The 26,288-nt window shown below is 42.1% G+C and overlaps 1 protein-coding gene across 1 annotated transcript in view; it reads left to right on the plus strand.

The window, feature by feature from the left end:
* Positions 1-26,288, plus strand: part of EGFLAM (EGF like, fibronectin type III and laminin G domains) — a 77,686-nt gene that overhangs the window by 42,981 nt on the left and 8,417 nt on the right. Inside the window, exons 10-18 of the mRNA XM_064438636.1 lie at positions 1,772-1,872; positions 2,321-2,421; positions 3,507-3,651; positions 7,918-8,107; positions 11,910-12,035; positions 14,684-14,927; positions 19,289-19,400; positions 20,952-21,068; positions 23,398-23,578. Of these exons, the coding sequence (XP_064294706.1) occupies positions 1,772-1,872; positions 2,321-2,421; positions 3,507-3,651; positions 7,918-8,107; positions 11,910-12,035; positions 14,684-14,927; positions 19,289-19,400; positions 20,952-21,068; positions 23,398-23,578 (1,317 nt within the window). The remainder of the gene's footprint in view (positions 1-1,771; positions 1,873-2,320; positions 2,422-3,506; positions 3,652-7,917; positions 8,108-11,909; positions 12,036-14,683; positions 14,928-19,288; positions 19,401-20,951; positions 21,069-23,397; positions 23,579-26,288) is intronic.

Below are 26,288 nucleotides of genomic sequence, written 5' to 3' on the forward strand. Positions count from 1 at the left end.
CTTTCCATTGCCACCTTCCTGTTGTCTCCCTCTGCAGACCTAACCTTGCCCTTTCGCTGGGTCTGATGTTGAGCTGATCACCTGGTGAGCCAGTTGAGCTCACTTACCAGGCCAGAAGCAGGCTGCTCTTTTTGCCTCTGGAGTTATCTTTCTTCTGGTTTGGTGATCAAAGGGTCACGTGAATGCCAGAGCTCATGCAAAGCAAGTGTCCCATTGCTTGCAGTGGTGCTGTCACACCACCTAAGAAAGAGCTGATAAGTCCGTCTGCATGCTGATCTGATCTGCCAAGGCTATGCCACACAGCACAGCATTAGGGTCACAAGTTTCTTCTGCCATTTCATGTTAGACATTCGTGATGCACAGTGTTGTGTATTGGGGAACAGACACTGACGGTGTTTGATCTTCTCCTGGTGCTGGCGTAGAGCTCATTCTGAAAACAATCTGTTGTGACTCAGCCACATGGAACAGCTGCAGATGTGATTTTTGGCCTTGATCAAGTATGAAGAGACAAGGATTTATTTGAACTGACATAACTGTATACAACTTCTACAAGTGGGTTTGTTCACGTCTGTCCAAACTCACCATTTTTCACAAGGGAATGTGTTATTCCTTGGTAAGCAGTAGCATCATGTACCAATATTCCCTTATACTGAATTTCTCCACAGCAGCCAATATTGTTAATTAATATATTAATCTGAATGAAAACAGACTTTTCTTTACAATCAACAGCTGCATGGCGCTCTGGTCCAGTCAGTTCTGCTTGTGGTCAGGGCATGAATTAATTGCTGCAGTTGCACTCAGGTTTATAGCACCAGTTCTCTTCACCTCAGCTGAAAATGTATGCCTTGCAAACAAAAAGGCTGAGTGCTCTGTATCCAGGTCCAAATATACAAGGAAAACCCACTCAGTATTCAAAAAGCAAAGGGGAATAGGACTCCTTCCTTCCTCATTAGACTTAGATCCACTGGAAAAATAAGAATTCAGGCCCGAGACTGTGTCTGTTCTCAGTGCTTCTTAGGAAAATGAGCTCCAAAGGTAGCAGTGAGACATCTTTCTGATTTTCTTTTTCTGTGCTGAAGCCAGGATGGTCTTCTAACATAAGACAAAAAAGGGTGAGGATTGAATACACCAGCTGGCAAGAGCTATATGAAGGGCCACTGTTGCAGCCAGGGATGGAGAGATGCCTGCAGGGACTCTTCTGCCCATCACTTCCTCTACCTTCAGCCCTGAGCTGACTAGAGAGAAGCACTGAAAGCTGCTGGACTCCTATGAGACATCCAGGGATTCTGCAGATGCTGGTTGCAGTAACTATGGAGGAGCAGTGACTAATGCGATGTGGACTCTGGCCACGTTTCCCGCATATGTTTTTATAATCTCACAAAACAAAAATTACTTTGTTGTTTCTGTGTTAAGTGAATTCTTAAAAGGAGATAAATATGAAGTAGATGGGTTCTGTCTTCTATAACAAGGATGAAAATCTGGAGAAAGTTCCACTGAAGCCAGTGATTAAACTGTTGAGCAGTATTTGGCCCTCAGTATCCTGTTTCTTTCCAAGTTCACCAGGTCCTTGGGAATAAAAGAATTAGTTGTGAAAGGTGGTGGGAGGACAAGGCAGTAGGTTAACTGATTGTTGACTGCTGCTGACTAATGGTTGTCTCTAGAGGAACTCTGTCTTACATTTTCACCCGATGTTATCTAGCACTAAATGTGTATATCGATTTTTATATGGGAGAAAACTGCTAATTAACATGCTTCTGTCTTTGTTTCTCAGATATTATTATCCAGTATCCTCAGTTCTCTGGATACTCATACATCACCTTTGAACCACTGAAAAACTCCTACCAGACGTTTCAAATTACCCTTGAATTCAGGGTAAGTTTAAGCAATTCCAAGCTCACATAGGAGCTTTAAATTTTGTTCTCTTATTCTGATGCTGTGGAAAATGGAACAATACCTTAGCTTTGGTATAGCTTATAATATAATTGTGGTGAACCTATACATAATCTTGGATTCTAAAGATCTGGCCTCACCTTCAATGAATGCAAATGAGGTTGGTAAACTCAGCTGAAATGTTTGCATCCATTATTGGCAGGCAGTGGTTCTGTAAGTAGAAGAGATGTTCTTAAACCATTTAAGCATTAAGGCAATGTTCTTTGAGGTTCTTCAAATGCAGAATTCAGAATCAATCAACCAATTTCTCATTCTGCAAGTTAAAAACTCCACCTGAAAAATGCTGTCCCTTTGGAGAAAAGTCCCCAATGCTGCTTGCATTTATCTTTCACTGTGACTTTGATTTTTCATGGTGATGCTGTGATTGCAGGCTGAATCAGAAGATGGTTTGCTGTTATACTGTGGAGAAAATGAACATGGTCGTGGTGATTTTATGTCACTAGCAATCATCCGACGTAGCATACAGTTCAGGTAAAGCCTCCACCTTAAATATGATGTAAAGAGAAGGGGCCATTGCTGCCTCCTGGGACTTTACACACGTGATAAATGTCTGTGTGTCTTTGAATTGTGCCCCATGCAGTGCAAAAAATGGACAGTATTACTTAATCTAACAGTCCTTCAGTATTTTTTTCTCTCATCCTTCTTTAGTGTGTCACATGTGTCCTGTTGAACTCTTTTTAATCAGACCTTGGTGTAAAGGCAAAATAATCTATTTTTTTCCAGACATTAGACTGGGGCTTATTGCTATATTATCAGAAATGCTAGTGAGCCACTACATTTGCTAAGCATTTGCTATATTGAGCTGTGCAGAGTCAATGTCTTGGCTTCACAGCAAAAGGACCTGCAGATAATGTAGCAAAATAAAGGACTTCATGCCAACAAGTGGCATAGAACTTCATCTTAAATCCCTTGTTTAGATGGGAGTTGCAGGTTTTATAAATAAAGATGGAAGGGGTTTCTTGCAGTTCCATAGTTACAAAATGTGAAAAAGTATCTCAAGGATCTCCTTACTTGGGAGGGTGAGTCCTTTGAAAGCGGGGAATAAAAAGAGGGTGATGTGCCTTAGTTGTGTTTCTGTTCACCTGCACTGAATGGCAGTCAGAGAAAATAGCATGTTTTGTGCACATTCAGCTCCACCGAGACTCTCTGGGATGTCTCCATATCAATCAGTACTGAGTTTCATATAGAATTGCAGGGTTATTAATGTAGCACTGCCTTTCACTGGGAAGCTAGAAAAATTCCCAATAGAAATTACTGTGATAACGGGAACTCAGGTTGTAATACCCTCCATCTTGAAAGAGTTTCAGCTGTTGTCATGCTTTGCAATGCACTTGGTATGGCCAGAGAATGCCAAATCTTCTCCATGGGAGAAAGACAGATAATGAAGTTTGAAACAGAACAGATCATCTAGACCTGCTGTATAATTTTCCTGTGGTCTGCAGTGTGAAACAGACAGGTTGCCAGGAGCAAAGGGAATATTTGGAGCCTAAAAACAACTTTCAGTTATTTGGTTAATATAAGATTGTCACCTTGCCCCCTCTATCTCATGCTCCCAGGTTCAACTGTGGCACAGGAGTTGCTGTCATAACAAGTGAAAATAAAATCAAGCTGGGAAACTGGCACAGTGTCACGTTGTTCAGAGATGGGTTGAATGGCTGGCTCAGGATGGACAATGATGCTCCAATGACAGGAAAATCTCAGGTAGGTAATCCGCACCTGCAGCTCAACCTTGGGCTCTCTCAAGGTTATGATGACATTTTTTCTTGCCTGCAGAAGTCAGATCAGATTTAAAAGGTACATTTTTATTTATCAGTGTTGGGGCATTTATTGAACCAAGATGAGTGTACAGATTACTCTTCCACACACATAGTCTAGATAAATATGCCAGTGCTGAATCCCATCACGGTTTCCCTGTGGTTCTCCATACTTGCTCTGCCGCCCTTCTGCTGCATTTCACTAGTCTCAGATAAAGGCTACTGTTAAACATTTGCCAGGTTTTATAGCTGCTGTCCCTGACTGCTTTCTTTTTCAAGCCTCAAAGAACTGTTCTGCTTCCTCAGCCAGAAAAATTAGACCTATATGTATATGTGTGTATGTTTATGTATAATATGTGCATAACCACAGAAGGTTTGTATACAGAAGTGTAATTACGTGTATACCGTGGACATAGATTTAAGCACAATAATGAAGATAGAGAGTCTACCCTGACTTATGTTAACACCAACAATTTCATTTAAGGCCACCAGGATAAAATATAATAGAGGAAGATGTCTTGACTTGCTCATCTGTTGCCAGCACAGAAGACAAAAATGAAGTCAAGGCACTGAAAAAAGAGTTAGTTGCAGATTGCTTCAGATGTCTTTCCTCTTCACTTTGATAACCACTATTAGCATGCCATTCCTAGCTCTGAAAAAAGCTGCTTCAGACATCTGAAGATGAAGCAAGAAAGCTTCTGTAGGTATGTTGCTGATAAAGGGAAGACAAGGGAAAATGCAGGCCCTTTCTGGAAGGAAACAGGAGACCTGGTTTCCTGGCATATGGAGAAGGCTGAGGTACTCAATTACTTTTTTGCCTCAGTCTTCACTGGCAAGTGCTCAAGCCACAGCACTGGAGTCAAAGAAGGCAGAGGCAGAGACTGGGAGAATGAAGAACCACCCACTGTAGGAGAAGATCAGGTTTAAGACCATCTGAGGAACCTGGAGGTGCACAGGGCCATGGGACCTGATAAGATACATCCATGGATCCTGAGGGAACTTGTGGATGACGTTGATAAGCCACTATCTATCATATTTGAGAAGTTGTGGCAGTACAGTGAAGTTCCCACTGACTGGAAAAGGGGAAACATAACCCCCAATTTTAAAAACACAAAAAAGGAAGACCCAGGGAACCAGAGAACAGTCAGTCTCACCTTTGTGCCCAGGAAGGTCATGGAGCAGATTCTCCTGGAAACTATTCTAAGGCACATGGAAAATAAGGAAATTATTGGTGACAGCCAACATGGCTTCACTAAGGGCAAGTTGTGCCTGACAAATTTGGTGGCCTTTCACAACAGGGTTACAGTGTTGGTGGATAAGGGAAGACCAGCTGACATCATCTACCTGGATTTATGCAAAGCATTTGGCACTGTCCCACGCAACATCCTTGTCTCTTAATTGGAGAGATATGGATTTGATGGATGGACCACTCAGTGGATAAGGATGGTCACGGTCAAAGCGTTGCAGTCAATGGCTCCATGTCCAAGTGGAGACCAGTGATGAATGATGTTCCTCAGGGGTTGATATTAGGACTGACACTGTTTAACATCTTAGTTGGCAACATGGATAGTGGGACTGAGTGTACCCTCAGCAAGTTTGCTGATGACACCAAGCTGTGTGGCACAGTCCACATGCTGGAGGGAAGGGTTGCTATGCAGAGGGTCCTTGATAGGCTTGAGAGGTGGGCCTGTGTGAACTTCACGAAGTTCAACAAGGCCAAGTGCAACATCCTGCACTTGGGTTGGGGCAACCCCCAGTATCAATACAGGCTGGGGGATGAAGGGATTGAGAGCAGCCCTGCCAAGGACTTAGGGGTACTGTTGGATGAGAAGCTCAACATGACCTGACAATGTGTGCTTGCAGCCCAGAAAGCCAACCATATCTGGACTGCATCAAAAGAATTGTGACCAGCAGGTCGAGGTGTGTGATTCTGCCTCTATGCTCTTGTGAGACCCCTCCTAGAGTACTGTGTTCAGCTCTGGGGCCTCCAGCACAAGAATGACCTAGACCTGTTAGAGTGAGTCCAGAGGAGGGCCATGAAAGACGGTTGGAGGTGTGGAACACCTTCCTGTGAGAACAGGCTGAGGGTTGTTCAGCCCAGAGAAGAGAAGGCTCTGGAGAGACCTTATAGCAGCCTTCCAGTACCTGAAGGGGCCTTCAAGAAGACTGGAGAGGGACTTTTTTCAAGGATGTGTAGTGCTAGGACAAGGCGTAATGGCTTTAAACTGAAAGAAGGTTGATTTAGATTAGATATAAGGAAGATATTTTTTACTATGGGGATGGTGAGACACTGGAACAGGTTGCCCAGAGAAGCTGTGGATGCCCCATCCCTGGAAGTGTTGAAGGCCAGGTTGGATGAGGCTTTGAGCAACCTGGTCTAGTAGAAGGTGTCCCTGCCCATGGCAGGGGCTTGGAACTAGATGGTCTTTAAGGCCCCTTCCAACCTAACCCATTCTGTGGTTCTATGATTACTTTACACTTCCATGTACAGGCACTGAAGGGAAAAAATGTTGTGCATTGAGTTCTCATCAGCTGAAAATGAGAGAGGAAAGCATTTCAGCATCTGTCATGTGTCACTATGTGATACCCATGCTATGAGGCCATGCAAAGGGCAAATATGAATCAGGAGAGATATGTTCAGTAAAGATTAATGCCACTGAGCAGCACTTTGGTAATACCGCATCTGGCTAAGCATGGCTATGATCACCCATAGCCAGGAAAGATGACATCGAAGAACAAATGGTGCAAGAAAAGGCTAGTAGGAGGGTTATGGTCCACAGAGTCTATTACAAGAAGTGTTTGACAGTGGACACACATTTTTCTAGCTGCAGCTATATCAGAAAAAAAAATTAATTACTCCAGGTGCTGCTTGCCACCAGAACTTGCTGCTCCTGTAGTATTGTTGCTCCAGTAAGTCCTCCTCAGCCCTTCCTAGTTAGAATGAGCTGGACTAGTCTCAGCAGAGTGGTAGTCTTTTCTGACCTGGTTCATTTTGACTTGAACAGTCTTGGAGAGCACCCACGAGAGAAAAGGAGCTTGGCAGACCAAGGAGGTCAGGAGCATCAAAGGCGATGGAAGATGGCAAATGTTTGGAGACAGGCTAGAGAGCTGTATGCCCACAGCCCTAGCATATGCCCACCATGAAACCCTGTGGACATCAGAACTCTCTTTAGCCACAGGCTTCTCCTGAATTATTTTTCCCTGCTGCAACTGAGATCTGTTTGATGTCCTTCTGCAGTGCACTGTGCAGTGAACACCTCTAGACTCAATAACCTTGGCTTATTTAGCCTGGAAAAATATAGGCTACGGGGATATAATTTATTGTTATAAATACCAGGGAGGCAGGGCAGGGGTGAAAAATCCAGAGAACTTCTAGGCCAAAGGTCATCACTGGCAGAAGGACACATAGGTAAAAATTGGCCATGAATAAATGTGGGAATTTTTAATGCTTTCTTCTAAAGGGCAGTGCGGTTTTGAAACAGTCTTTGAGTAGGAGGCAGAAGATATATATTTTGATCAATTTATGGAAGGAATTATGACTCCAGTTTCCACAGTAGTATGGAGTTTATTCAATGGTCCAAAAAGTTCTGTTCAGCTGTGGTTTTTTTTTTTTTGTTCCTTCCTGTGTACTTTAGCAGTGTTAGTAAACTTGTATGTGTAAATTTCTATAGGCAGGTTAAGGTATGAAAAGGATGGGGAGTAAATTTAGTGCTGGCAAAGTGAGCAGAACACCACTGAAATTGTAGTTGCGTGACTTTATGCCTTGTCTTGGTTTTTACTGTTGGTTTTTTGCCATTTTATTGTTATTCAACAATAAGCACTTGCTGGCTTCTGTCCAAAAGGCAATATCCCATTGGTCTCTGTCCCTCAGGGCTTACAGTTTAGAAGACAAATTATTTTTGAAAAAGTAAAGGACAAAATTGCAGCAAAAGACAGATCACAATCTCTCCTCAGAACACAGTGATTTTTAAGCTTTTTATTTTGCATTAAAGTCCATGTTATCATGATGGATGTGGGTGCAAAAAAAGTAACATTTAAAGTGATAGACGGAACAGAAAAATTACTAATGGAGAGGAATTACCGGTGAGCAACCTGCACATCCCCTGACACAATTCTTTGTGGAGGAAAAAAAGTTATTATACACAGCATTGCTTAATTAGTTATACTGTGTTATATCTGTTCTACATCATGTGATTCTCTGTTTTACTTTCAGGGCCAATATAGTAAAATTACATTCCGGACTCCCTTCTATGTTGGTGGTGCCCCCAGCATGTACTGGTTGATCAGAGCCGCAGGAACCAACCGTGGGTTTCAGGGCTGCGTTCAGTCACTCAGCATCAATGGAAAGATAATTGATATGAGACCCTGGCCATTAGGGAAAGCTCTCAGTGGTGCTGACGTTGGTAAGTGTAATGGTATGGGGTCTTTAATCAGTGATAAACCAGGGGTTACCTTTTTTGCCTGTTGAGAAAAATTGAACAATGGTCCAGGTTTGAGAGTTGGAAAGTGTGGTCTCTATTTTTGGCATAGTATTTCTCTGTGCTTTTGCACATTGCTTTTGCCGGGTCTGTAGTAGGAGAGTTTTATCACATTGTACAAGTAGTCCTCACTGCAGGATACCAAAAACCCTGTGGTTGCTGTTATTCAGCATAATAGTAAAACCAGTTCTCATGAGCAAACAGGAAACTCAGAGTTGCTGGTATAATTATGTCTGCACCAGTATTTCTGCCAACATCTCTCAGGATGCCTCTTCATGTTCCTGTCTGTCACAGTCATATCATCAGAAATCAATAGTATGCATGCTGTGTTTATATTTAAAACACTGTGGACACAACAAAATGTGTTTTGCCTAAAGGCATCATTGCAGTTGCCCAAAGCAATGCAAAGATCTTTCAGACCCACAGGAGTGCTATGGCCATTACAAAGGGCTTTTCTCCATGAAACCCCGTTACTGCTGAGGCCAATGGGCTTTCCTGTCGACCACCCGTTGTTTCCATTTCCATTATGCTTTAAAAATACCATGGACTGAATTCTTTCAACAGCTTTAATAAATTGGTATTATAACATTATGTCCCCTTCACAGATTATAAGATGGAGAAGTAGGGAAGTTAATTAACTAGTCTTGTCTTATTTATTCATCTCCCTTTCATCCATGTAATGGGCACTTGAAAAAATGACAGGGCAACAAAATTCTTGCTTTAATGACCTCCCAGTCTAAACAGTTTAAGAGTAAGAGTAAACCCAAGTCAGAAATCAAGCAGTAAAAGCAGGAAATAGATCCCATATCACTAAACCTCCGTGCCATGCTTCAGCCACAAAGTCATCTTTCTTCTCTTCTATAGCTCTGCCTTTGGCATCCCAAGAAGGAAGTGATTAATGAGAAACTTCCTAACAATCACCTGTATTCTGTAGATAACACGACCAAACTTCTGTGCAATACGGGGGTGGGGACAGACTGGCCCAAGAAACAGATGCTGAAAAGAATAAGGCTTTGGAAGAATAGAATGAGAATCTATGGAATTTAGATAGATAGATAGATAGATAGATAGATAGATAGATAGATAGATAGATAGATAGATAGATAGATAGATAGATAGATAGATAGATAGATAGATGAAAGTCCTGCTAAAGTTCTCTGAGCCCTAATCTCTATCACCTTTTGGGTGACCATCCATGAGTGCTTCACATACTACTGCATTAACAATCAACATCAATGAAAACAAAGGCTAGGTTCTGCCATGTGTGACTTAAAACTGAGCAATAGAGACTTACTGTCCTTATGTGGCTGCACATGCTTATGTGAATCTATACCAGAAGAGACTCGCAAAAAATATGCCATATAAATTAATTACAACAAATAAATTGCAAGTGAGCTCTACTGGGGTTAAAGCATGTTTTTTGCTAGCCAGTCTTTGACTTGTTTCCTCTTGGCACAATGTATAAATCAGGGGTGCTGTGGAACCTGGACTGTAGAGCTGAGGGTAGGGGGGAGAGGGGTCCATCCTGCCCTATCTCTGCTGGCTGCAGTAGAAATCCCACTGGACTGTGAGCTAAGAGGCTGACAGGGGTGGCAGAGCTCATGGTTCAGAGCAGGCACAGCAGGACCCTGTATTCCCACTGCAGCTTCCCTCCTTCATCTGCCACTGCACCCAAGCAGATGCAGCCAAGACCTGTGATTTGCCTTTTTGATGTAGTCACCTGTGCTGGTCCAAAGGCTGTGATAAGTCACTGAGAAATTGTGAGAACAGCCTGTCCTTAAATACCAATACTGCTCTGGTTCAAACTGTCCCTCAAACCAGTGAGCCTGTGACTTGTTATGTTACCATTATCTTCCTTGTCCTTTTCTCTTTCTCATAGACTTTGTTTAACTTTGATCTGTTTGAGCATACTGCCATCATTGATTAACAGTGCGGCAGACACAGTGAAGATGAGCGTTGTCTCAGTTTTCTGTTTGTGTCTCAAACTCAATACATCTAGATCCTTGTTTACCCAGATGTCTTGACTCTGTTTCCTCATCTATAAAACCAAGCTAGTGTTACTCATTCCTGTCACTGTCATGATAATTGATGAGTATGTGAGGGATCTCAGAGACTAGATACCCATCCTGCTCCTGTTCACCATAGCCATGACGATGCAGCCCAGAAGGGAAAAAGATGGCTCAATGAGCACTGAGAGCACCCCTGCTCCCACAGCTGGGCATGAGGAAGCTGTTTGAAGGGGTAATTGTCCCCTTCAATGTAGAATGAGAATTTGTTCCTTTCTGGGGGACTTATATATTTTGCTTATGCTCCCTGGGTTAGCCCTGGAGCCCTGCATTATGACTGCTGTACTCATACCTCCCTGCTCTACAACAAAAAATGGGCCTGGTGGAAGATTTGTAGATGTGCAATATGAGACAAGTCTGATCTGGCAGGCAGTTGTACCAGATGACCTGAGAGTTATTACTGCCCCTGTCCTGAGTCAGTGAGAAAAGGTTATTTTCCACTATGGACAGCAGAGTGATCAGGATGAATCAGCACATCAGCCATTTACACCTGCATACTTCTCTGTGCTTTTCTTTCTGGCTACGGGATGGGAAATCAAACTGTAAAGCTGGCACCATTGTAACAGTAGTACCTTATTGAATGTATGTAGAGTCCTGGTCTGGAAACTGTCTTTACAATCAGAGTGCTGTATTTAAACAAAACAAAAGGGGCATATCCCCTTCTTGCAGTAGTTTTGCGAGCATTCTGTCAGTCATCTCAGGTAACAAAACTGTTCTCCAGTATTTATTGTCAGAGCTCACCTGCAGAAATCACCTGTGTCATCTCAGAGGCGATCTTTTAATGTGCCTCAAAATAGATGTTCAGTTCTTAGTTTGTCATAAGCACTGGGAAAGTGCCCCTCCAAATCACATCCTTAAACTTGCACACCACAAATGTCTTATCTGGGCTTTCTTAATGTATAGGATAAGTTTGTTACTGTCAACAAGGAGATAATTATTTAATCAGAAGCTAAAAGAAAAGAGAAAGTAAACAAAATCAACAAGAACTTAATCAGATGTCCTTTTGACCTTGTGTAATCTAACCATATAGATACAGTTTTAAGAAGTAAATGAGTACATTGTTTGTTCTACAGTAATTTCAGCTTAATTCCAGCAAGAAATAATTTTCTTATTACTTTAGGTGATGTGCCAGCATATGTAGAAACGCTTCTTAAAAAGCCCACATGCTGATGATACGAATCCCTTTTAGTGCAGACAAGAGGTCTGACAACATCATTTTGGTTAAAAAGATTAGTTGATGATGATTAACACCTTCCATGCTTACCATTACATGAATTTACAATGAACAAAGAAGCGCTTCAAGTAGTTGAAATCAAACAAGTCATAGTGCTTGTAAACAATCTAGAGAGATTTCTGTGTTACGAGAAAATTAATATCAGAACAAGAGCAGAAGAATAGTAATCCAGGGAATGGACAGCTACAGCTGTCATGGTTTGTTAGTAAGGGCAGATTTTTGCTATATTTTTTAAGGTGTCTTGCTGGTCTGGTACTAAAAAAAGTGCTAAAAATCAAGTTACCTTGTCCAAATTGCACACCATTTGCCAAACTGGAAAAGAATCTAAGCAGGGGGGCAAATTGTATTGGCTAGTAACAATGATCAACAGCCAAATAAATCTTTGACAAACTTCTCTGATAAATCAATGTTCTGGCTCTGTGCTTAGGTGAGTGTAGCAGTGGCATCTGTGACGAGGCATCCTGCATCAACAGTGGTACCTGTACTGCAAGCAAAGCAGATTCCTACATTTGCCTTTGCCCTCTCGGATTTAAAGGTCATCATTGTGAAGAAGGTGAGAGGATGCTAGGCTGCTTATATTTCTTTGTGTATACATGTTACTTAGTGCTCAATGTGTTTTCCATATAGTGACAACATATAGGAATGTTGTCAGAGTGTGCAGAGATGCGATGAGGAAGGGCAAGGCCCACTTGGAATTAAATCTGGCAATGCATGTCAAAGATAACAAGGGCTTCTTTAAATACATCAGCAGTAAAAGGAAGACTGGGGATACAGTGGGCCCACTGCTGAGCAAGGAAGGGGCCCTGGTGACACAGGATGCAGCGAAGGTGGAGTTACCGAATGCCTTCTTTGCTTCAGTCTTTACTGCTAAGGCTGGCCCTCAGGCATCCCAGCCCCCAGAGAGGAGAGGAGAAATTGGGACAAAGGAAGACTTACCATCAGTTGAGAAAGGCTGGGTAAGAGATCACCTAGGCAAACTGGATCCTCGCAAATCCATGGGTGCTGATGGGATGCACCCGTGAGAGCTGAGGGAGCTGGCAGCTGCTGCTGCTGAGCCACTCTCCATCATCTTCGAAAGGTCATGGATGACAGGAGAGGTGCCTGAGGACTGGAGGAAAGCAAATGTCACTCCCATCTTCAAAAAGGGCAAGAAGGAGGACCCAGGAAACTATAGGCCAGTCAGCCTCAAACTCCATCCCTGGAAAGGTCATGGAGTAGTTCATCCTGGAGGTCATCTCCAGGCATGTAGAGGACAAGAAGGTTATCAGAAGTAGTCAACATGGATTCACCAAGGGAAGATCATGCTTGACCAACCTGATAGCCTTCTGTGATGGTGTGACTGGCTGGGTCGACGAAGGGAGAGCAGTGGATGTTGTCTATCATGACCTCAGTAAGGAATTTGACACTGTCTCCCATAGCCTCCTTGCAGGCAAGCTATGGAAGTGTGGGTTGGATGAGTGGACAGTGAGGTGGATTGATAACTGGCTCAGCAACAGAACTCAGAGGGTCGTGATCAACAGGGCAGAGTCTGGATGGAGGCCTGTCACCAGTGGTGTTCCCAGGGGTCTGTGCTGGGTCCAGTCCTGTTTAATATATTCATCAATGACCTGGATGATGGGACAGAGTGTAACCTCAGCAAGTTCGCTGATGATACCAAGCTGGGAGGGGCGGCTGATACACCAGAAGGCTGTGCTGCCATCCAGTGAGACCTGGACAGGCTGGAGAGCTGGGCCGAGGGGAACCTGATGAAATTCAACAAGAGCAAGTGCAAGGTCCTGCACCTGGGGAGGAACAACCCCATGCACTGGTGCAGGCTGGGGGCTGAACTACTGGAAAGCAGCTCTGTTGAGAAGGACTTAGGAGTGCTGGTGGACAGCAAGCTGACCATGAGCCAGCACTGTGCCCTTGTGGCCAAGAAGGCCAAGGGTATCCTGGGATGCATAAAAAGGATTGTGGCCAGCAGGTTGAGAGAGGTTATCCTCCCCTTCTACTCAGCCCTAGTGAGACCACATTTGGAGTGCTGTGTCCAGTTTTGGGCCCCCCAGTTTAAGAAGGATGTGGAACTGCTTGAGCAAGTCCAGCGGAGAGCTGCCAAGATGATCAGGGGACTGGAGCAGCTCCCATATGAGAAAAGGCTGAGACACTTGGTTTTGTTTAGCCTGGAGAAGAGAAGACTGAGGGGGGATTTCATCAAAACCTACAAATATCTAAAGGATGAGTGTCAGGATGATGGGGCCAGGCTCTTCTCAGTGGTGCCCAAGGACAGGACCAGGGGCAATGGGCACAAGTTGGAACACAGGAAGTTCCAGCTAAACATGAGAAAAAACTCCTTCCCTGTGAGGGTGCCAGAGCAGTGCCACAGGCTGCCCAGCGAGGCTGTGGAGTCCCTTCCCTGGAGGCATTCAAACCCCGCCTGGACGCGTTCCTGTGCCCCCTGCTGTAAGTGTCCCTGCTCAAGCAGGGGGTTTGGACAAGATGATCTCCAGAGGTCCCTTCCAACCCCCGCCATTCTGTGATTCTGTGATCCAAGGAGGCCTTATGCTATTACACTGACAGAGGGGAGTAGTTGTTACTTCACCTGTTTAAAATCATATAGTGAATCCCTCCCCCAGCATTCACTTTGGGGCTACATCCACCTCCTACATAATCAGTGATTCTCAAACCTCTTTGCTTATTTAAACTAACTGTAATTAAGCATTTCACGTGTACTTTTCAGAAGTTAAAATAATGTACCACTCCACAGCTGCACATTAACTCTAAAAAGATCCCCACTTTTTTCCTAAAACCAGTGTCAGTTGTATATTCTGAAATGTAAAGGATCCAATATAAATTTCCTGCTGAAATCAGAGAAGTACAAATAGTTAAATGCATACAGTATTGTTTTCTGTGCTGCAGGACTTTTCATGCCACCACCCATTGTGTGGATGCTTGCTACTTTGAAAAACACTATGGTGAATCACTAAGAAAAACAAGCACAAAGCTTTATAATACAAATACATCTCTGGGTTAGGAAGGGATTAAGGAAAGAAGCAGTGTTGGCTAGGACAAAAACATATTTTTAATTTGGAAGATGAAATTTTTAGGTTCTTTTTCTTAATGTTAGTTTCAAGTACCTAACAAAGGGAACTGACACTGGTTGGTAGGAGTCAATCCCTTACCTTTGAGCCTCAAGTGACCTGCTTGTGTATTCTGGATTTCCAGCACTCACCTTGGCCATACCTCAGTTCAACGAGTCCTTAAGGTCATTTGCTAGCACACCCTGGCCCTTGGAACCACAGAATTACCTTTCCTTCATGGAGTTTGAGATGACATTTCGTCCAGATTTAGAGACTGGTGTCCTTTTGTACAGCTATGACACAGACAGCAAGGACTTCCTCTCCATCAACATGGTGGCTGGTTACGTGGAGTTCAGGTTCGACTGTGGCTCAGGAACAGCTGTTATCAGGTAAACAGTGTTGTTTGTGTTTCCTTTCCAACAGTACCATGGTGCTGATCCAGGAGAGGAGTGGGCTGGACAGAGTAATAGCCTATAATGAGGTATGGGAGCCCATCAGTCTCTAGTGTCTACTTCTTCTAAGGAAACACAGAAACGCTAGAACTGTATCCAAGGGGGCAGGATTTTCCTTTCAAAATGAAAAGTTTATGTTTCAAAGCTTTACTATGGTGTTACCTGTCATGCCACCATCTTTCTGCTGATGTTACTTTTGTTTCTGTATGTTATTGCAGAAATTCCCTTCTTGCCTTCATGACATTGTACCATAGCTTATTAGGGATTCTATAAATATTTTATGCATATACTTTCTAGCCAGAGGATTGCACAATATTGGCACTTCTGTGAGCATCCGCCTCCCTCGTCTCCAGTTTCAGGCAGTAAGTACTGGGCTGGAGGTGTCACAAGAAGATACACCTCCAAGTCCCCTCTTTCCTCATAGTGCTGTTTTTTGGGAGACCTGAGGCCAATATCCCATTTATATAACTTAAGCAGTATAAAAGATAAATATATGGTTTAAATAAATCACCCTGACTCCCAGACAAAGACAGACCTTCTGAGAATGATTCATCACATCCTAAAATTAGTGTTTAGGATAGGAGCAATGAAATGCCTCAAAAGCGGCTGCTCTCTCTCTCTCTGTGTAACTGAGTGCCCAGCCTCTGGGCAGCTGTGCCCTGGGCTCTTCTGAAAAGGCAGTTGGCCAAACAGAGGTACTCAGTACCTTGGATGTGGTCCAAGAGGCCGCCAGTTTGACCAGGATGACACAATATTTAGAAATAGTCTACATAAAGCTTATGCAAAACATGTACACTGCCTGCAAGTCTTTCGTACCATATATTTCGTGTGGATGGACATCAGGAGTTTTGGCTATACTGTGATTAGGAGAAACGTCCTGATTTTCTGCTGAATGTGGACTCAAGCAAACAAACCCATTCAGATGACAAAGGGAGAGATGAGATTTCAAGGGAGCAAATGCAAAATAATGCACACCCCAAACAATGCACAGCTGTTGCAATACCATTAGTATTGTCAGACAGAGAAAGATCCTGGAGTCATCATGGATAGCTCTGTGAAAGCAACAGCTAACTGCTTAGAGACCAATATAGAAATGTTAAGTACAGTGCAGAGAATTATTAGGAATGGAATAAGGATTTTGCCGCTGCAAAAATCTACAATGTACCCTGTCTTGAAAAATTGCTGCCGTTCTGGTCCCTTCATTTCAGAAGAAATTAGCAAAATTAAAAAGGAGGGGTAGTGCTGATATGCAGGAGAGGGAAAGAAACAGCTTCCACAAATACAGCAGGACCCTTCAAACTGCAAAAGAAAGAGTTCAGTGGAAGTATGATAAAGGTTCTAAAATTGTGAATGACATGGAGATAAATAAGGAATTATTATTCTGCATTTTTTCAATACAAAAGAATTAGGAGGAGCCCAGTGAAACTGCAAACCGAAAAATAGCAAACAGAAAAGATGACTTTTTTTTTTTTTTTCAGGCAGCACATAAATAAGTTGTGGAAGCTAATTGTCACAGTATGTTACAGATGCCAGAACTATAAATAGCTTTAAAAAAAATTAGACAAATTTGAAGAAAGCTCCATTGAGGGAGATCAAACACAATTGTACGGATGCAGCCTCTGACTCAGGAAATTGCTAAATGACAAGTTGCCAGAAGCCGGGAGGGTATATCAAGAGAAGAATCTCACCATACTTGCCCTGTTCTTTTCTCTTGCTGAAAAGCAGCAGAAATAGCTAATGTCAGAGACCTTTGCTCCAACCCATAATGGCCATTCTTACAACAGCCTTCAATCTTTTTCTGATTACAGCTGTCTAATTCCTATTACTGGCAACCATAAGGCATTAAAGCAGACATTTTTTTCCCCCAAGAATATTGTAGGACTTCAAAACACCTTGGGCTAAACTTTGGCTGAAATGTAGGCTTGTAAAATGTGGCAAGAGCCAAAATCACATGCCTGGAAGTGGGAACTGCCCCTTTCTATTGGAAAGCAGAAGAGTGAGCAGGATGCCAGCGAGCACCTGGGTCACATGCATTGGGGAAAAAGAGTGTGGTGAGATTTCTGGAGAATGGGAGAGACTCATGAGACTGGCTGGCTTTGTTGAAAGTTGTCAGGATGTCCTGTTCAGGACCTTTTTCTAGATAATATGTGCAACCTACATCCTGTCATCAGCTCTGTCAGTGATTAAATAAGATCATTTATTATCTTATTAACCCTTGTATTATTATCTTAACCCTGGGTTTTGTGCCTGCTTATCCAATACCCACTTAAAAGTCTGCCTTGATCTTCACCATACTGTTTCGCGCCTACCCTTTTTCCTAAATGGGGATAGAACTCTGGTCGTCCTGACTATCTCTTCCATAGGACCAGGCCATTAAGTATGATAATATAGTTAGAACAGAATTCTAATGTCTTTATAATTAAGGATGAAGCAAGCTTATTTATGTATGGCAGCAGCAGCAGTAAGAAAGCTGACATTGGTGAAGCTTGGGTTTTGCCTGGAGTGTCCCAGGATGGAAGCAGCACAGTGTGCACAGGGTGCTTGGGAGGGAGCAGAGATGCTGGCTGAGCAGATGGATGCATGCAGAACTTGAGCTATTTACCAGGATGTCTCAGAGGAGGAATTCTCCTCCCTTGGAATTTTCCTTGGCCAGGCATGCACAGGATCAAGGTCTCCATAATTTGGTGTATTTTTCAAGGTTCAGTTTACACGGCGAAAAGTAATCTTTAACCCCACAGCACATGAAAAGCCAGATTCACAGAAACCTGTGAATCCAAGAAGTAGCTTGCAACTCTCAAGGCTTAATCATCCCTAATTGTAATTAAATCCAGAAGACCAGAGCAAGAAGGTTAGCATGATGATAACCTAATCAGCAGAGGAGATAAAATGTGTGTGTTGCCACTTATTAGGTACTAGACCTAGCTGCTTCCTTTATATGTATATAATCACCTTGAAGAAGTCAATAAGTTCTGCTACATATTGATTTACCCAAGGTAGTAAACCCTAAATGCTACTACATAAGAAAAAGTACAAGTGAATAGCATTGCTCAATGATATTTTTTTGTGGTGGTTTTCTGAACCAAGTGTCAAAATAATATTGCCAGCATCATCCAAATAGATGAAAATGCACTTTGAGAAAATTTTGAGGAGCAACATAGATACAACAAAAATTTCAAAGCTCATGCTGATTTTTCAGAATAAAAGAAAAAAATGAAGTTATTTTCACATTTTCAAAATTACATACCTTTTTAAATCAGCATTTCAATCACTATTGACTCACTGTTTCAAATCACAATTTTATCAGTTCTTTCATTTTATCTCTTTTCATTTTTAAATGTAAGTAGTTTGAAAATACAAAACATTATTTCACCCAAAACAATTTTGTATTTTTCCTTTGAAAGCTAGAAAGGCTTCAGGTGTCCTAGATAACAAAATTTCTGATTTTTCCAGCTTGTCCAGTGAATCAAACACAAGTTTTCATTGCTCCTGGAGGAAAGGCTGCAAGATAACGTTTAGCCATAAAAAGCTTTAACCAGTGTAGTAAAATGACATTTGAAAACAAGATACAAATTTCTGTGAACTTGTAAAGGGGAATCTGGTTTTGCCCTTTATACAGGCTACTATTCATATTAGTGTTGAACTAGTAAAGATTGTAAGAACAGTTTTTAAATGCTTCCTTTGAGACTGGTGAATGCTTTGCACAAATGGGGATTATTGTTCCTAGCCAGGATCTCATCACATCATTAGGATCGTATTTTAGTTACTTACCCTTAATGCACAGCAGCTGGTCTGTGTGTATGTATGTGTGTGTGTGTAGATGTCGCCGTAACAGGCTGCATAAATAGAGCTGATAAGCCAACACAAAGTAGTTCTGTTTTAAAAGAAGACTTAGAATGTGGGACTAGACCAGCATTAAGTAGGAAGCTTTGTCTCCAGGTTTATGTCATTGTTCAATGAGGATCTACATCTGAGACAAAAACTTGTCTTTATGTATTATACATGACTGAGCAGAAAAATTAGCTCAGAGGAATATGAAATGCATGCTGGTTATAGAAATGTTTCATTTATAAATAAAAGTAGAGTGTTTGTTATTTGCTGTAGAAACAAGGCCTTATTTTCCTTTGCTGATGAGGTTCAGAAAGTATGTTACTTCCTTATAAGGAAACACAGTGATTTATTTTTATTTTTATTTAGAAAATCATCCCAGAGGACTTGACTTATAACATCACAACAATATTTGAAAATACCAGAAAGGCAAAAGTATAAAATACTTGAAAGTTTTCTTCCCCTTAAAACAGGAGTGAAGAACCCGTCAGTTTGGGTCAATGGCATGAGTTGCGAGTGTCTCGCACAGCGAAGAATGGTATCCTACAAGTGGACAAACAAAAGCCAGTGGAAGGGATGGCAGAGGTGAGCCAATGGGATGGCTTGTCATGAATATGGCTATTAGACTATAAAATGACTGCACGGTAAACTATACAGGCTGCTCTCAAAGCTCTTACCAGCTCAGAAAAGCACACATGTTAGGGCAACATTGTCTTAAGCCCAAAATTGGAAATTTGCATATGAAGTCTTCCCTCTGAGGACAAGGATCTTTGTAAAGGCAGCTGAAATCATAACCTTACCTTCTCTTGCCATGTAGCTGGACTTTTTGTGTTTGGTTCATACTTGTTTTTGAGGTTCTTTTCTTGATACTTACTGGTTGTGGCTAACTCTGTTGAATGTGTGCACTGTGAAATGCATCATCCAGAGAAGGGTGATATTGAGAATTATGTGTACAAAGTCCTGTTTTTACCTCTCTCTAAATATTGTACTGGAAAGTTTGGGCAAAAGAGAATTGTTTCTTTGTCTTCTTATTGCAAAAGTAATTTTCATGACAGAGTAAGGGCTGGAATACTCAGACAGTGGATAACTTGCATTTTATTCTTCCCTCACCAAGAGGTCATAGTGAGTCAAGTTTGTAATAAGGTGAAATTTTGCTTGTAACAAGCAGGGTATTCACTCTAAGCACTCAAATACATACACAGACATACTTTTTTATCCCAAGAACCTGAGACTAGAACTGCTTAGAAAATATCGTTTATTCTTTCGCAGTGGAAAGTGTGGCCAGAAAACCAGACTCCAGATCCTGTTAGCAGAAGAACCTGCAGGTTTTTCTGCAGACTGGGAAATTATTTAAAGCTTAGACTTTTCTTGAAAAATGTAAATGAATTGAAATTCCAGTTGCCTGTCAAGAAACAGATTGAGTGGGAAACATTCAAATGGAGCAGCTGAGACTGCTTTAGATAGACAGGTCAAGACGAAGACTCCCACTTTTTTTCCCCAAGTGCTGCAGTGCAGCTGTAGAAGGAGGTTGGTTGGGAGCTGCCAACAAAGAAATCACAGAAGTCACAGGAACTTTGCAGGACTGGAACTACACAGTTATCATGTCCTTAACTGTTAAACATCTTTCAGTTCACTCCAGAACCCTGACTACTCCCATCAGGTATCCTGAGCAACAGCTTCTGGTAACTAATGCGAACATTTCTTTCATTTAGCCCCATAACTTGCTATGGATTATCTTTTTAGATGTTGGAAACATTAAATGAGTCTCCATTGCATGGACTTTGTTCTGATTTTAACTTTATGAACCTCATTCTGCTTCTAGATTTACATCGATGTACCTCAAGCTGTTGCAAATAGAGCTGGATGTGCAGTCAGAAGTCACGAGTCAATCTCCTTTCTTTCTTCCTTCAGTATTCCCATTTTTAAATACTTGAGTTTTTTCAGCTGGTTCTGATTAGGATAAGGCACAGTCAGTAGAAAGTGTCCTACAGTGACTTGCCTGAGGGAATTGTACAAAGAAATGCAATTAACAGAAGTAAAGAGGCATTAAAGTAAGCTATAACATCTAGTGTAATCTGAAGATACAAGCATGGTTCCACCTACACTAATAAAAGGTTATCCTTGTGTTTCTTGCAGGGGGCTTTCACACAGATTAAATGCAGCTCTGAAATATTTATTGGTGGAGTCCCTAGTTATGATGCTGTGAAAAAGAACTCTGGGATCCTCAGACCCTTCAGCGGGAGCATCCAGAAGGTATGTGCCCAGAGAAACACACTAGAGGCATTTATTTCCATCTCATCCAGTACACACTTTAGGCGGATACCTGCCATTATACCACTGGCAATATTCAAAGTAATCCAAGATTCCAACTCAGGAGGCCACCAGGTAGTGCTTAAACACATATTTCACAGTGAAAAGTCAATCTAACTTCAATAGCCAGTATTACCACTGCTAATCTCCCTATTAATTTCCATACTCTACTAAGTGAGCAGAAGCCATATGGGATCGAGTTCAGAATGCACAAAGCTCTGTCAAGATTAGATTACTCGGAGTGCCCTGAAGCATCATATAGAAATAAATGAACAGAAGAAATGCTCAAATACTTCAATGTTTGCACACTGAAGCAGCTAAGTGTCTGATGTAACCAATACAGTAATGAGAGAAAAAAGAAGGTGCAAATTAAAGTGGATCTCAGTCCAACTAGCATATTCTTACACCACACAACAGTTGTATGCCTCACTGCCTTCCCCTCTTATGATTTTATATGAGCGCATGAATGGAGGAGATCTTTTTCATTGTTGCAGACATTAGGGATGTTCCAGTGGGGTCAGCTGTGCATGGGTGTATTTCTTTTCTGGAGAATAAAACTGTAAATTCATATTAAGTCCTAATAAATAATCAAAAGAAAGTTAAAACTGAACTAACATATGCTCTCCTTAGACATACTTAAAATAACTTGGCTAAAGCTGAAATGTTCGCTCTGAATCCTCAGAGTTTTAAATGAGTGAATTATTGCATCAGATTTACTTAATAAATAAAAAACTCTAAGAGTGCATCTCATAACAATTGATCAAGGTCAGAAGGGTAATGGCAGTGTAGTGTACACAGTTTCATCACTTTGTCCAACATTTTTCACTATCTTTGTTAGCTGTCTAGCAGAAACATGAAGTTCAAGAAAACTGGGCGAGTGTGTAATAGTGATGGGAACAGGTCAGTCACATGAACATCATCAGAAAGCTGGGCTTGACTAAAGACAGTGCATTTTGGAGTGCAAGATAAGGGACCCTAGGAGCAATGAACATAGGTCACACTTATAAGGTGAGGGGAGGTACCCTAGAGTAGGGAGGTACTGATAAGGATTGGGAAATGCTGACGGTGAGCCCTTACTCTGTGGTGTAGGTAGGAAGGTGGATTTGCCTTCTCAGAGGCCTGTGATGTCAGGGAAGAGTTAATAAGTAACTTTATTGTGGTCTGCTAGTTCCTACATGAAGGTGAGATTTCTTTGAGTACCTGACTCTGAAATAATGTAGAAAAAGGCACAATGAGAAACAATGGCTGGAAGCTGAAGGTAAATTTAAGCCCAGGAATAAGAGACACATTTTTAAGAGTGAGGGCTTGTTAACCTTTGGAGCAAGGTAGCCAGAAGTTAGAAAGAAGCTGAAAATGTAGTGGAGTCTTCACTGGCTCATCTTTATGACAGGACTGGATGTTTTTCTGCTGTTGGAGTTGTTTAGTGCTGTTTCAAACAGTATATATGCTTGATGCAACCCCTTCTCCCACTAGGACCCCCTAAGGTGCATCATCTGAGTTATGCAGGAGCCAGAGTAACTATTACCATTCTCACTTCTGGCCTTAAAATCTATTTGTTTGTGATAATGGACTCCTTATTTTGATGTAGCTGAGATCAAAAGCTGTACCCACGTGTAATGTCTCTGCTAAGATATCAGCTGAGATTATACAAATGTCAATTTATATTGCAGAGCATATGTTGCTGACACACTGGAAAAATCCCAACATTTAACAATTGTCTCCAGTTTATATACAGTTTTGTGAAGTCATTTATTATGTTTTTCATCCATCTTAACTCTAGCTTCTTTCAGGCAAGATGAGATACTAGAAAGCAATAGAAAATGTGAAAAACAAGCTCTTCTGTTTAATATTTCTATTGTCAATGCTCATCTCCTGGGGGGTTTCCTGATCTCAGAAATTCTTTTCCTCAGCAGTGCTCATCTAATTTTACCATCCTAGCTCATGGCTCAGCTACAAAGCATTGCGCCAGTGTTCAGACACAAGACTGGTAAATCCCACACAGCTTTATTCCATACGGGGGTTGCCTGAGGCTATGTCACAGAACACAAAAGAAACTCATCTCCAGTGGGTCAGGGTGAGCAACAGAATGAGTTGGACCTCTGTGACTGGAAAACACACATTACAAGAAATCGGGTTTTGGCCAAGTTTAGAGGGTTACATCTCTCTGAAGTCTTTTAAAGAAGTGTTCTGACTATCAGTACAATACTGGGAATTTGGAATTTTTCAGCATGTGATTTCCTTTTCCGCCCCCCTCTTTTTTTTTAACACATAGATTATCTTGAATGACCGGGCAATTGATGTGAAACGGGATTTGACCTTTGCAATCAACCTAGTGAATGCTGCCCACTCTTGTGTGAGCTCACCATGTGCAAATGGAGGCACCTGCGTTCCCAAGAAGGACAGCTACGAATGTGACTGTCCCCTGGGCTTTGATGGGCAACATTGCCAAAAAGGTAACGACTGCATTTCAATCCAGAGATCTCGAGCTGATCACAAAAATAAGAGAGATTTAGTGCTACAACTGCTGTTGTACACATCCCTTGAAATAGAAAACCTGGAGGCCAGAGCTCCCTTTGCATTCGTGCACATGCAGTATACCCAGGGAAGAATTTGTGTTGTTATTTAGGAACATGATAACTGTTATCCCAGTACAGAGCTGTGATCCACAGATAGCCTGGTATCTGGTTGCTTGTGGTGGCCAACACTGAACACCTCATACACCTACCTAATTATGCAGTGCTATACAAAGGGGGAATTCCTGCCAAAGTCCTCCAGCCAGTGATTATGTTGCGTCCTGAAGCATAAGAATTGATAACCCTTGTAATTTTATCCTCCCTAGGGCTCACACAAATGCTGTTCTCATATACAGAAAGGTCTAGTCCTTTTTTAGACACTGACTGCTCTGATGGTTATTTCACCATCTGCACAAACCCTACCTGGGTATGGCAACGGAGACCACCAAGGCAGCAAACCTGCCCAGATGCTTGATAGTCATCTTTCCTCAGAGCCACTGTAATAGTTCAAACCTTAGATTCAGGAAAGTGTTCAGACTGCATGAAGTGTTTTTTAAAAAAATGTGCTTTGGGTTATTCCACTAGATGGAGATGTTTCCCTTCTGTCAGGCTTGATCTTGAAAAATTCCTAAGGGAAGGTTTTGTAATGTAACAGCAAGCTCAGTTCAAAAGAGCTGTCTGACATTATTGTCTTCACCCACTCCTTCATTTTTCACAGACACAAACTTCAAAGTTAAAAGCAGTGGTTTTGGTGAAATCATGATTAATAGAGTGGCCTTGTCTTCCAAAAAAGACAATATCTTAGAACAAAAACATTTTCTTAAAATACAGTGCAAGAAACGCCTTTGCTTACGTTGTTGTGGTCTTACTAATAGCTGGAACAACGTAATTTGTCCCGGTTTCTCTGTGGGGAGGAGGGAGAATTGCAATTTTGGCTTTCTAGGTATGTGCAGGGTGCTAAGCTCCTGACTTCAAGATGGTATCTGCAACAGTACTGAGGTCTCCAGGGAGAATCAAGTCCTCCCTGTCCTAACCTCAATGGATGTCCAGGCTTTTAGAGACACTCTGAAGCACCTTGTGCCTTTGGCTTAGGCTGGATCCTGGGTGTTGCTTCCTATGTGAATCCAACCTCAATTAATTTTTTAAGAGTGTCCAAAAGCATGAGTGACCTGTCTACTCTTCCTGATGCCTGTGGCTGCAGTTGAAGTGCCTCTCAATGCTCTCTGCACTTGTGCAGCCTCAGCTGCCACTGAAAAGCCAAGTTTTTGCTGATGGACGTGCACAGAGCATGGAGGTCCTTCCAGAACCTCAGTCCACAGCAGCCTTGATGAACCTGGAGCAGATTTCTCAAAATAATCCTACCTGTGTCTCTTCGGTTCACTATAGACACAGCTAAGGCAGGATGCATGTCTGTGTCGCGTCTATTTCAGAATGGGGTTTTGGTTAGTGCACTCAGCTGGTATGTGAGAGGCTGAAGGTTCTGTCTCCATTCTGCTTGCTGGTGGGCTGCTGTAACTCCTGCCCTGAAAAAACAAACTGCTTGTGAGGGACTCTGCCCCATTCTCCAAAATTATACATGCCACTCATAAAATTCAACTTAAATGATGCTGGTATGAGGTATATGAGATATTGATTCATATCATAATGGATCTTTGGCCAAGGATTCAACAGAGTTTCTGCTGGCATTGCCGGGTTTTATATCTTCTGTCCAAGCTGTGGGGAACCTTAAAGGTATTTTTATACTTAACTGTAAGATGGAATAGAACAGTGAACTGTTGCTCTCCCCTGGTTAGAGCTCATTTCTGGGTAAACCATGGTGAGGCACTGGGATTTGATTTGAAAACTAGGACTAGCAGAGGGGTTTGGTGCTGGTCCTACTTGTCTGGACTTCTGTGTGTTTTGAGCAGGCAAATATAAATACTTGGGACAAAACAATAATAAAATAGTGCTACCGTCACAGGTGATTGTAGTTGCTTATGCAAATGGAAAGTGGAAATCATGCATTTGCAGAATGTGGGCATGAAACTGGAGGGAGATTTTTATGCTGTAGAAAAATAAAACAAGAATATTTTTATTTTGTTTTGTGCTGACTCACTGCAGAGTGTGGAAGTTACTGCCTAAACAGTAAGTACTGTAAATGATGTGAAAACTGCTTTGTCACTGTGTCTGTGTCTGTGGCTGCTCTAGCAAGCTGGATTCTGGATTTCCATTTCTGCAATAAGGCAAAATATTTTCTGGGATTATATAGTGCTTCCTTAGATCTTCTCCTGTTGATATTTTAAACTGCGTCCAGAGCACCTGTCAAATGCAGAACAGTGGCTGCAGAGCTGGTCCCTGTATTTTCAAAGCATCAGGGCCACACAGTTGGCTGAGTGCTTTGTAGGAGTAGGTGCTACTCAGGCTGCCCTGCAGTTCAGAGCTCCCTCCTGCTTGCCGTGAAAGCTTTGGTGCCTCTGCCAAATTGTGATGAGCAGAGAGTGAAGGTGTTTAGTCCTAGATTTCCTTACTGGCCCTGTTCCCTTCCAGTTGCAAAGATTCTGCATGCGTCCAGGGTACTGCTAAAATTTACTCAGCTTTCTGCAGTCAAATTCAGTGTAGCAAGTGAAGAGCACACAGAAGAGCAAGCAGAGATTAATGTCCCTCAAACTCC

Source organism: Phalacrocorax carbo, chromosome Z, assembly GCF_963921805.1.
Source record: "Phalacrocorax carbo chromosome Z, bPhaCar2.1, whole genome shotgun sequence".
NCBI lineage: Eukaryota > Metazoa > Chordata > Aves > Suliformes > Phalacrocoracidae > Phalacrocorax > Phalacrocorax carbo.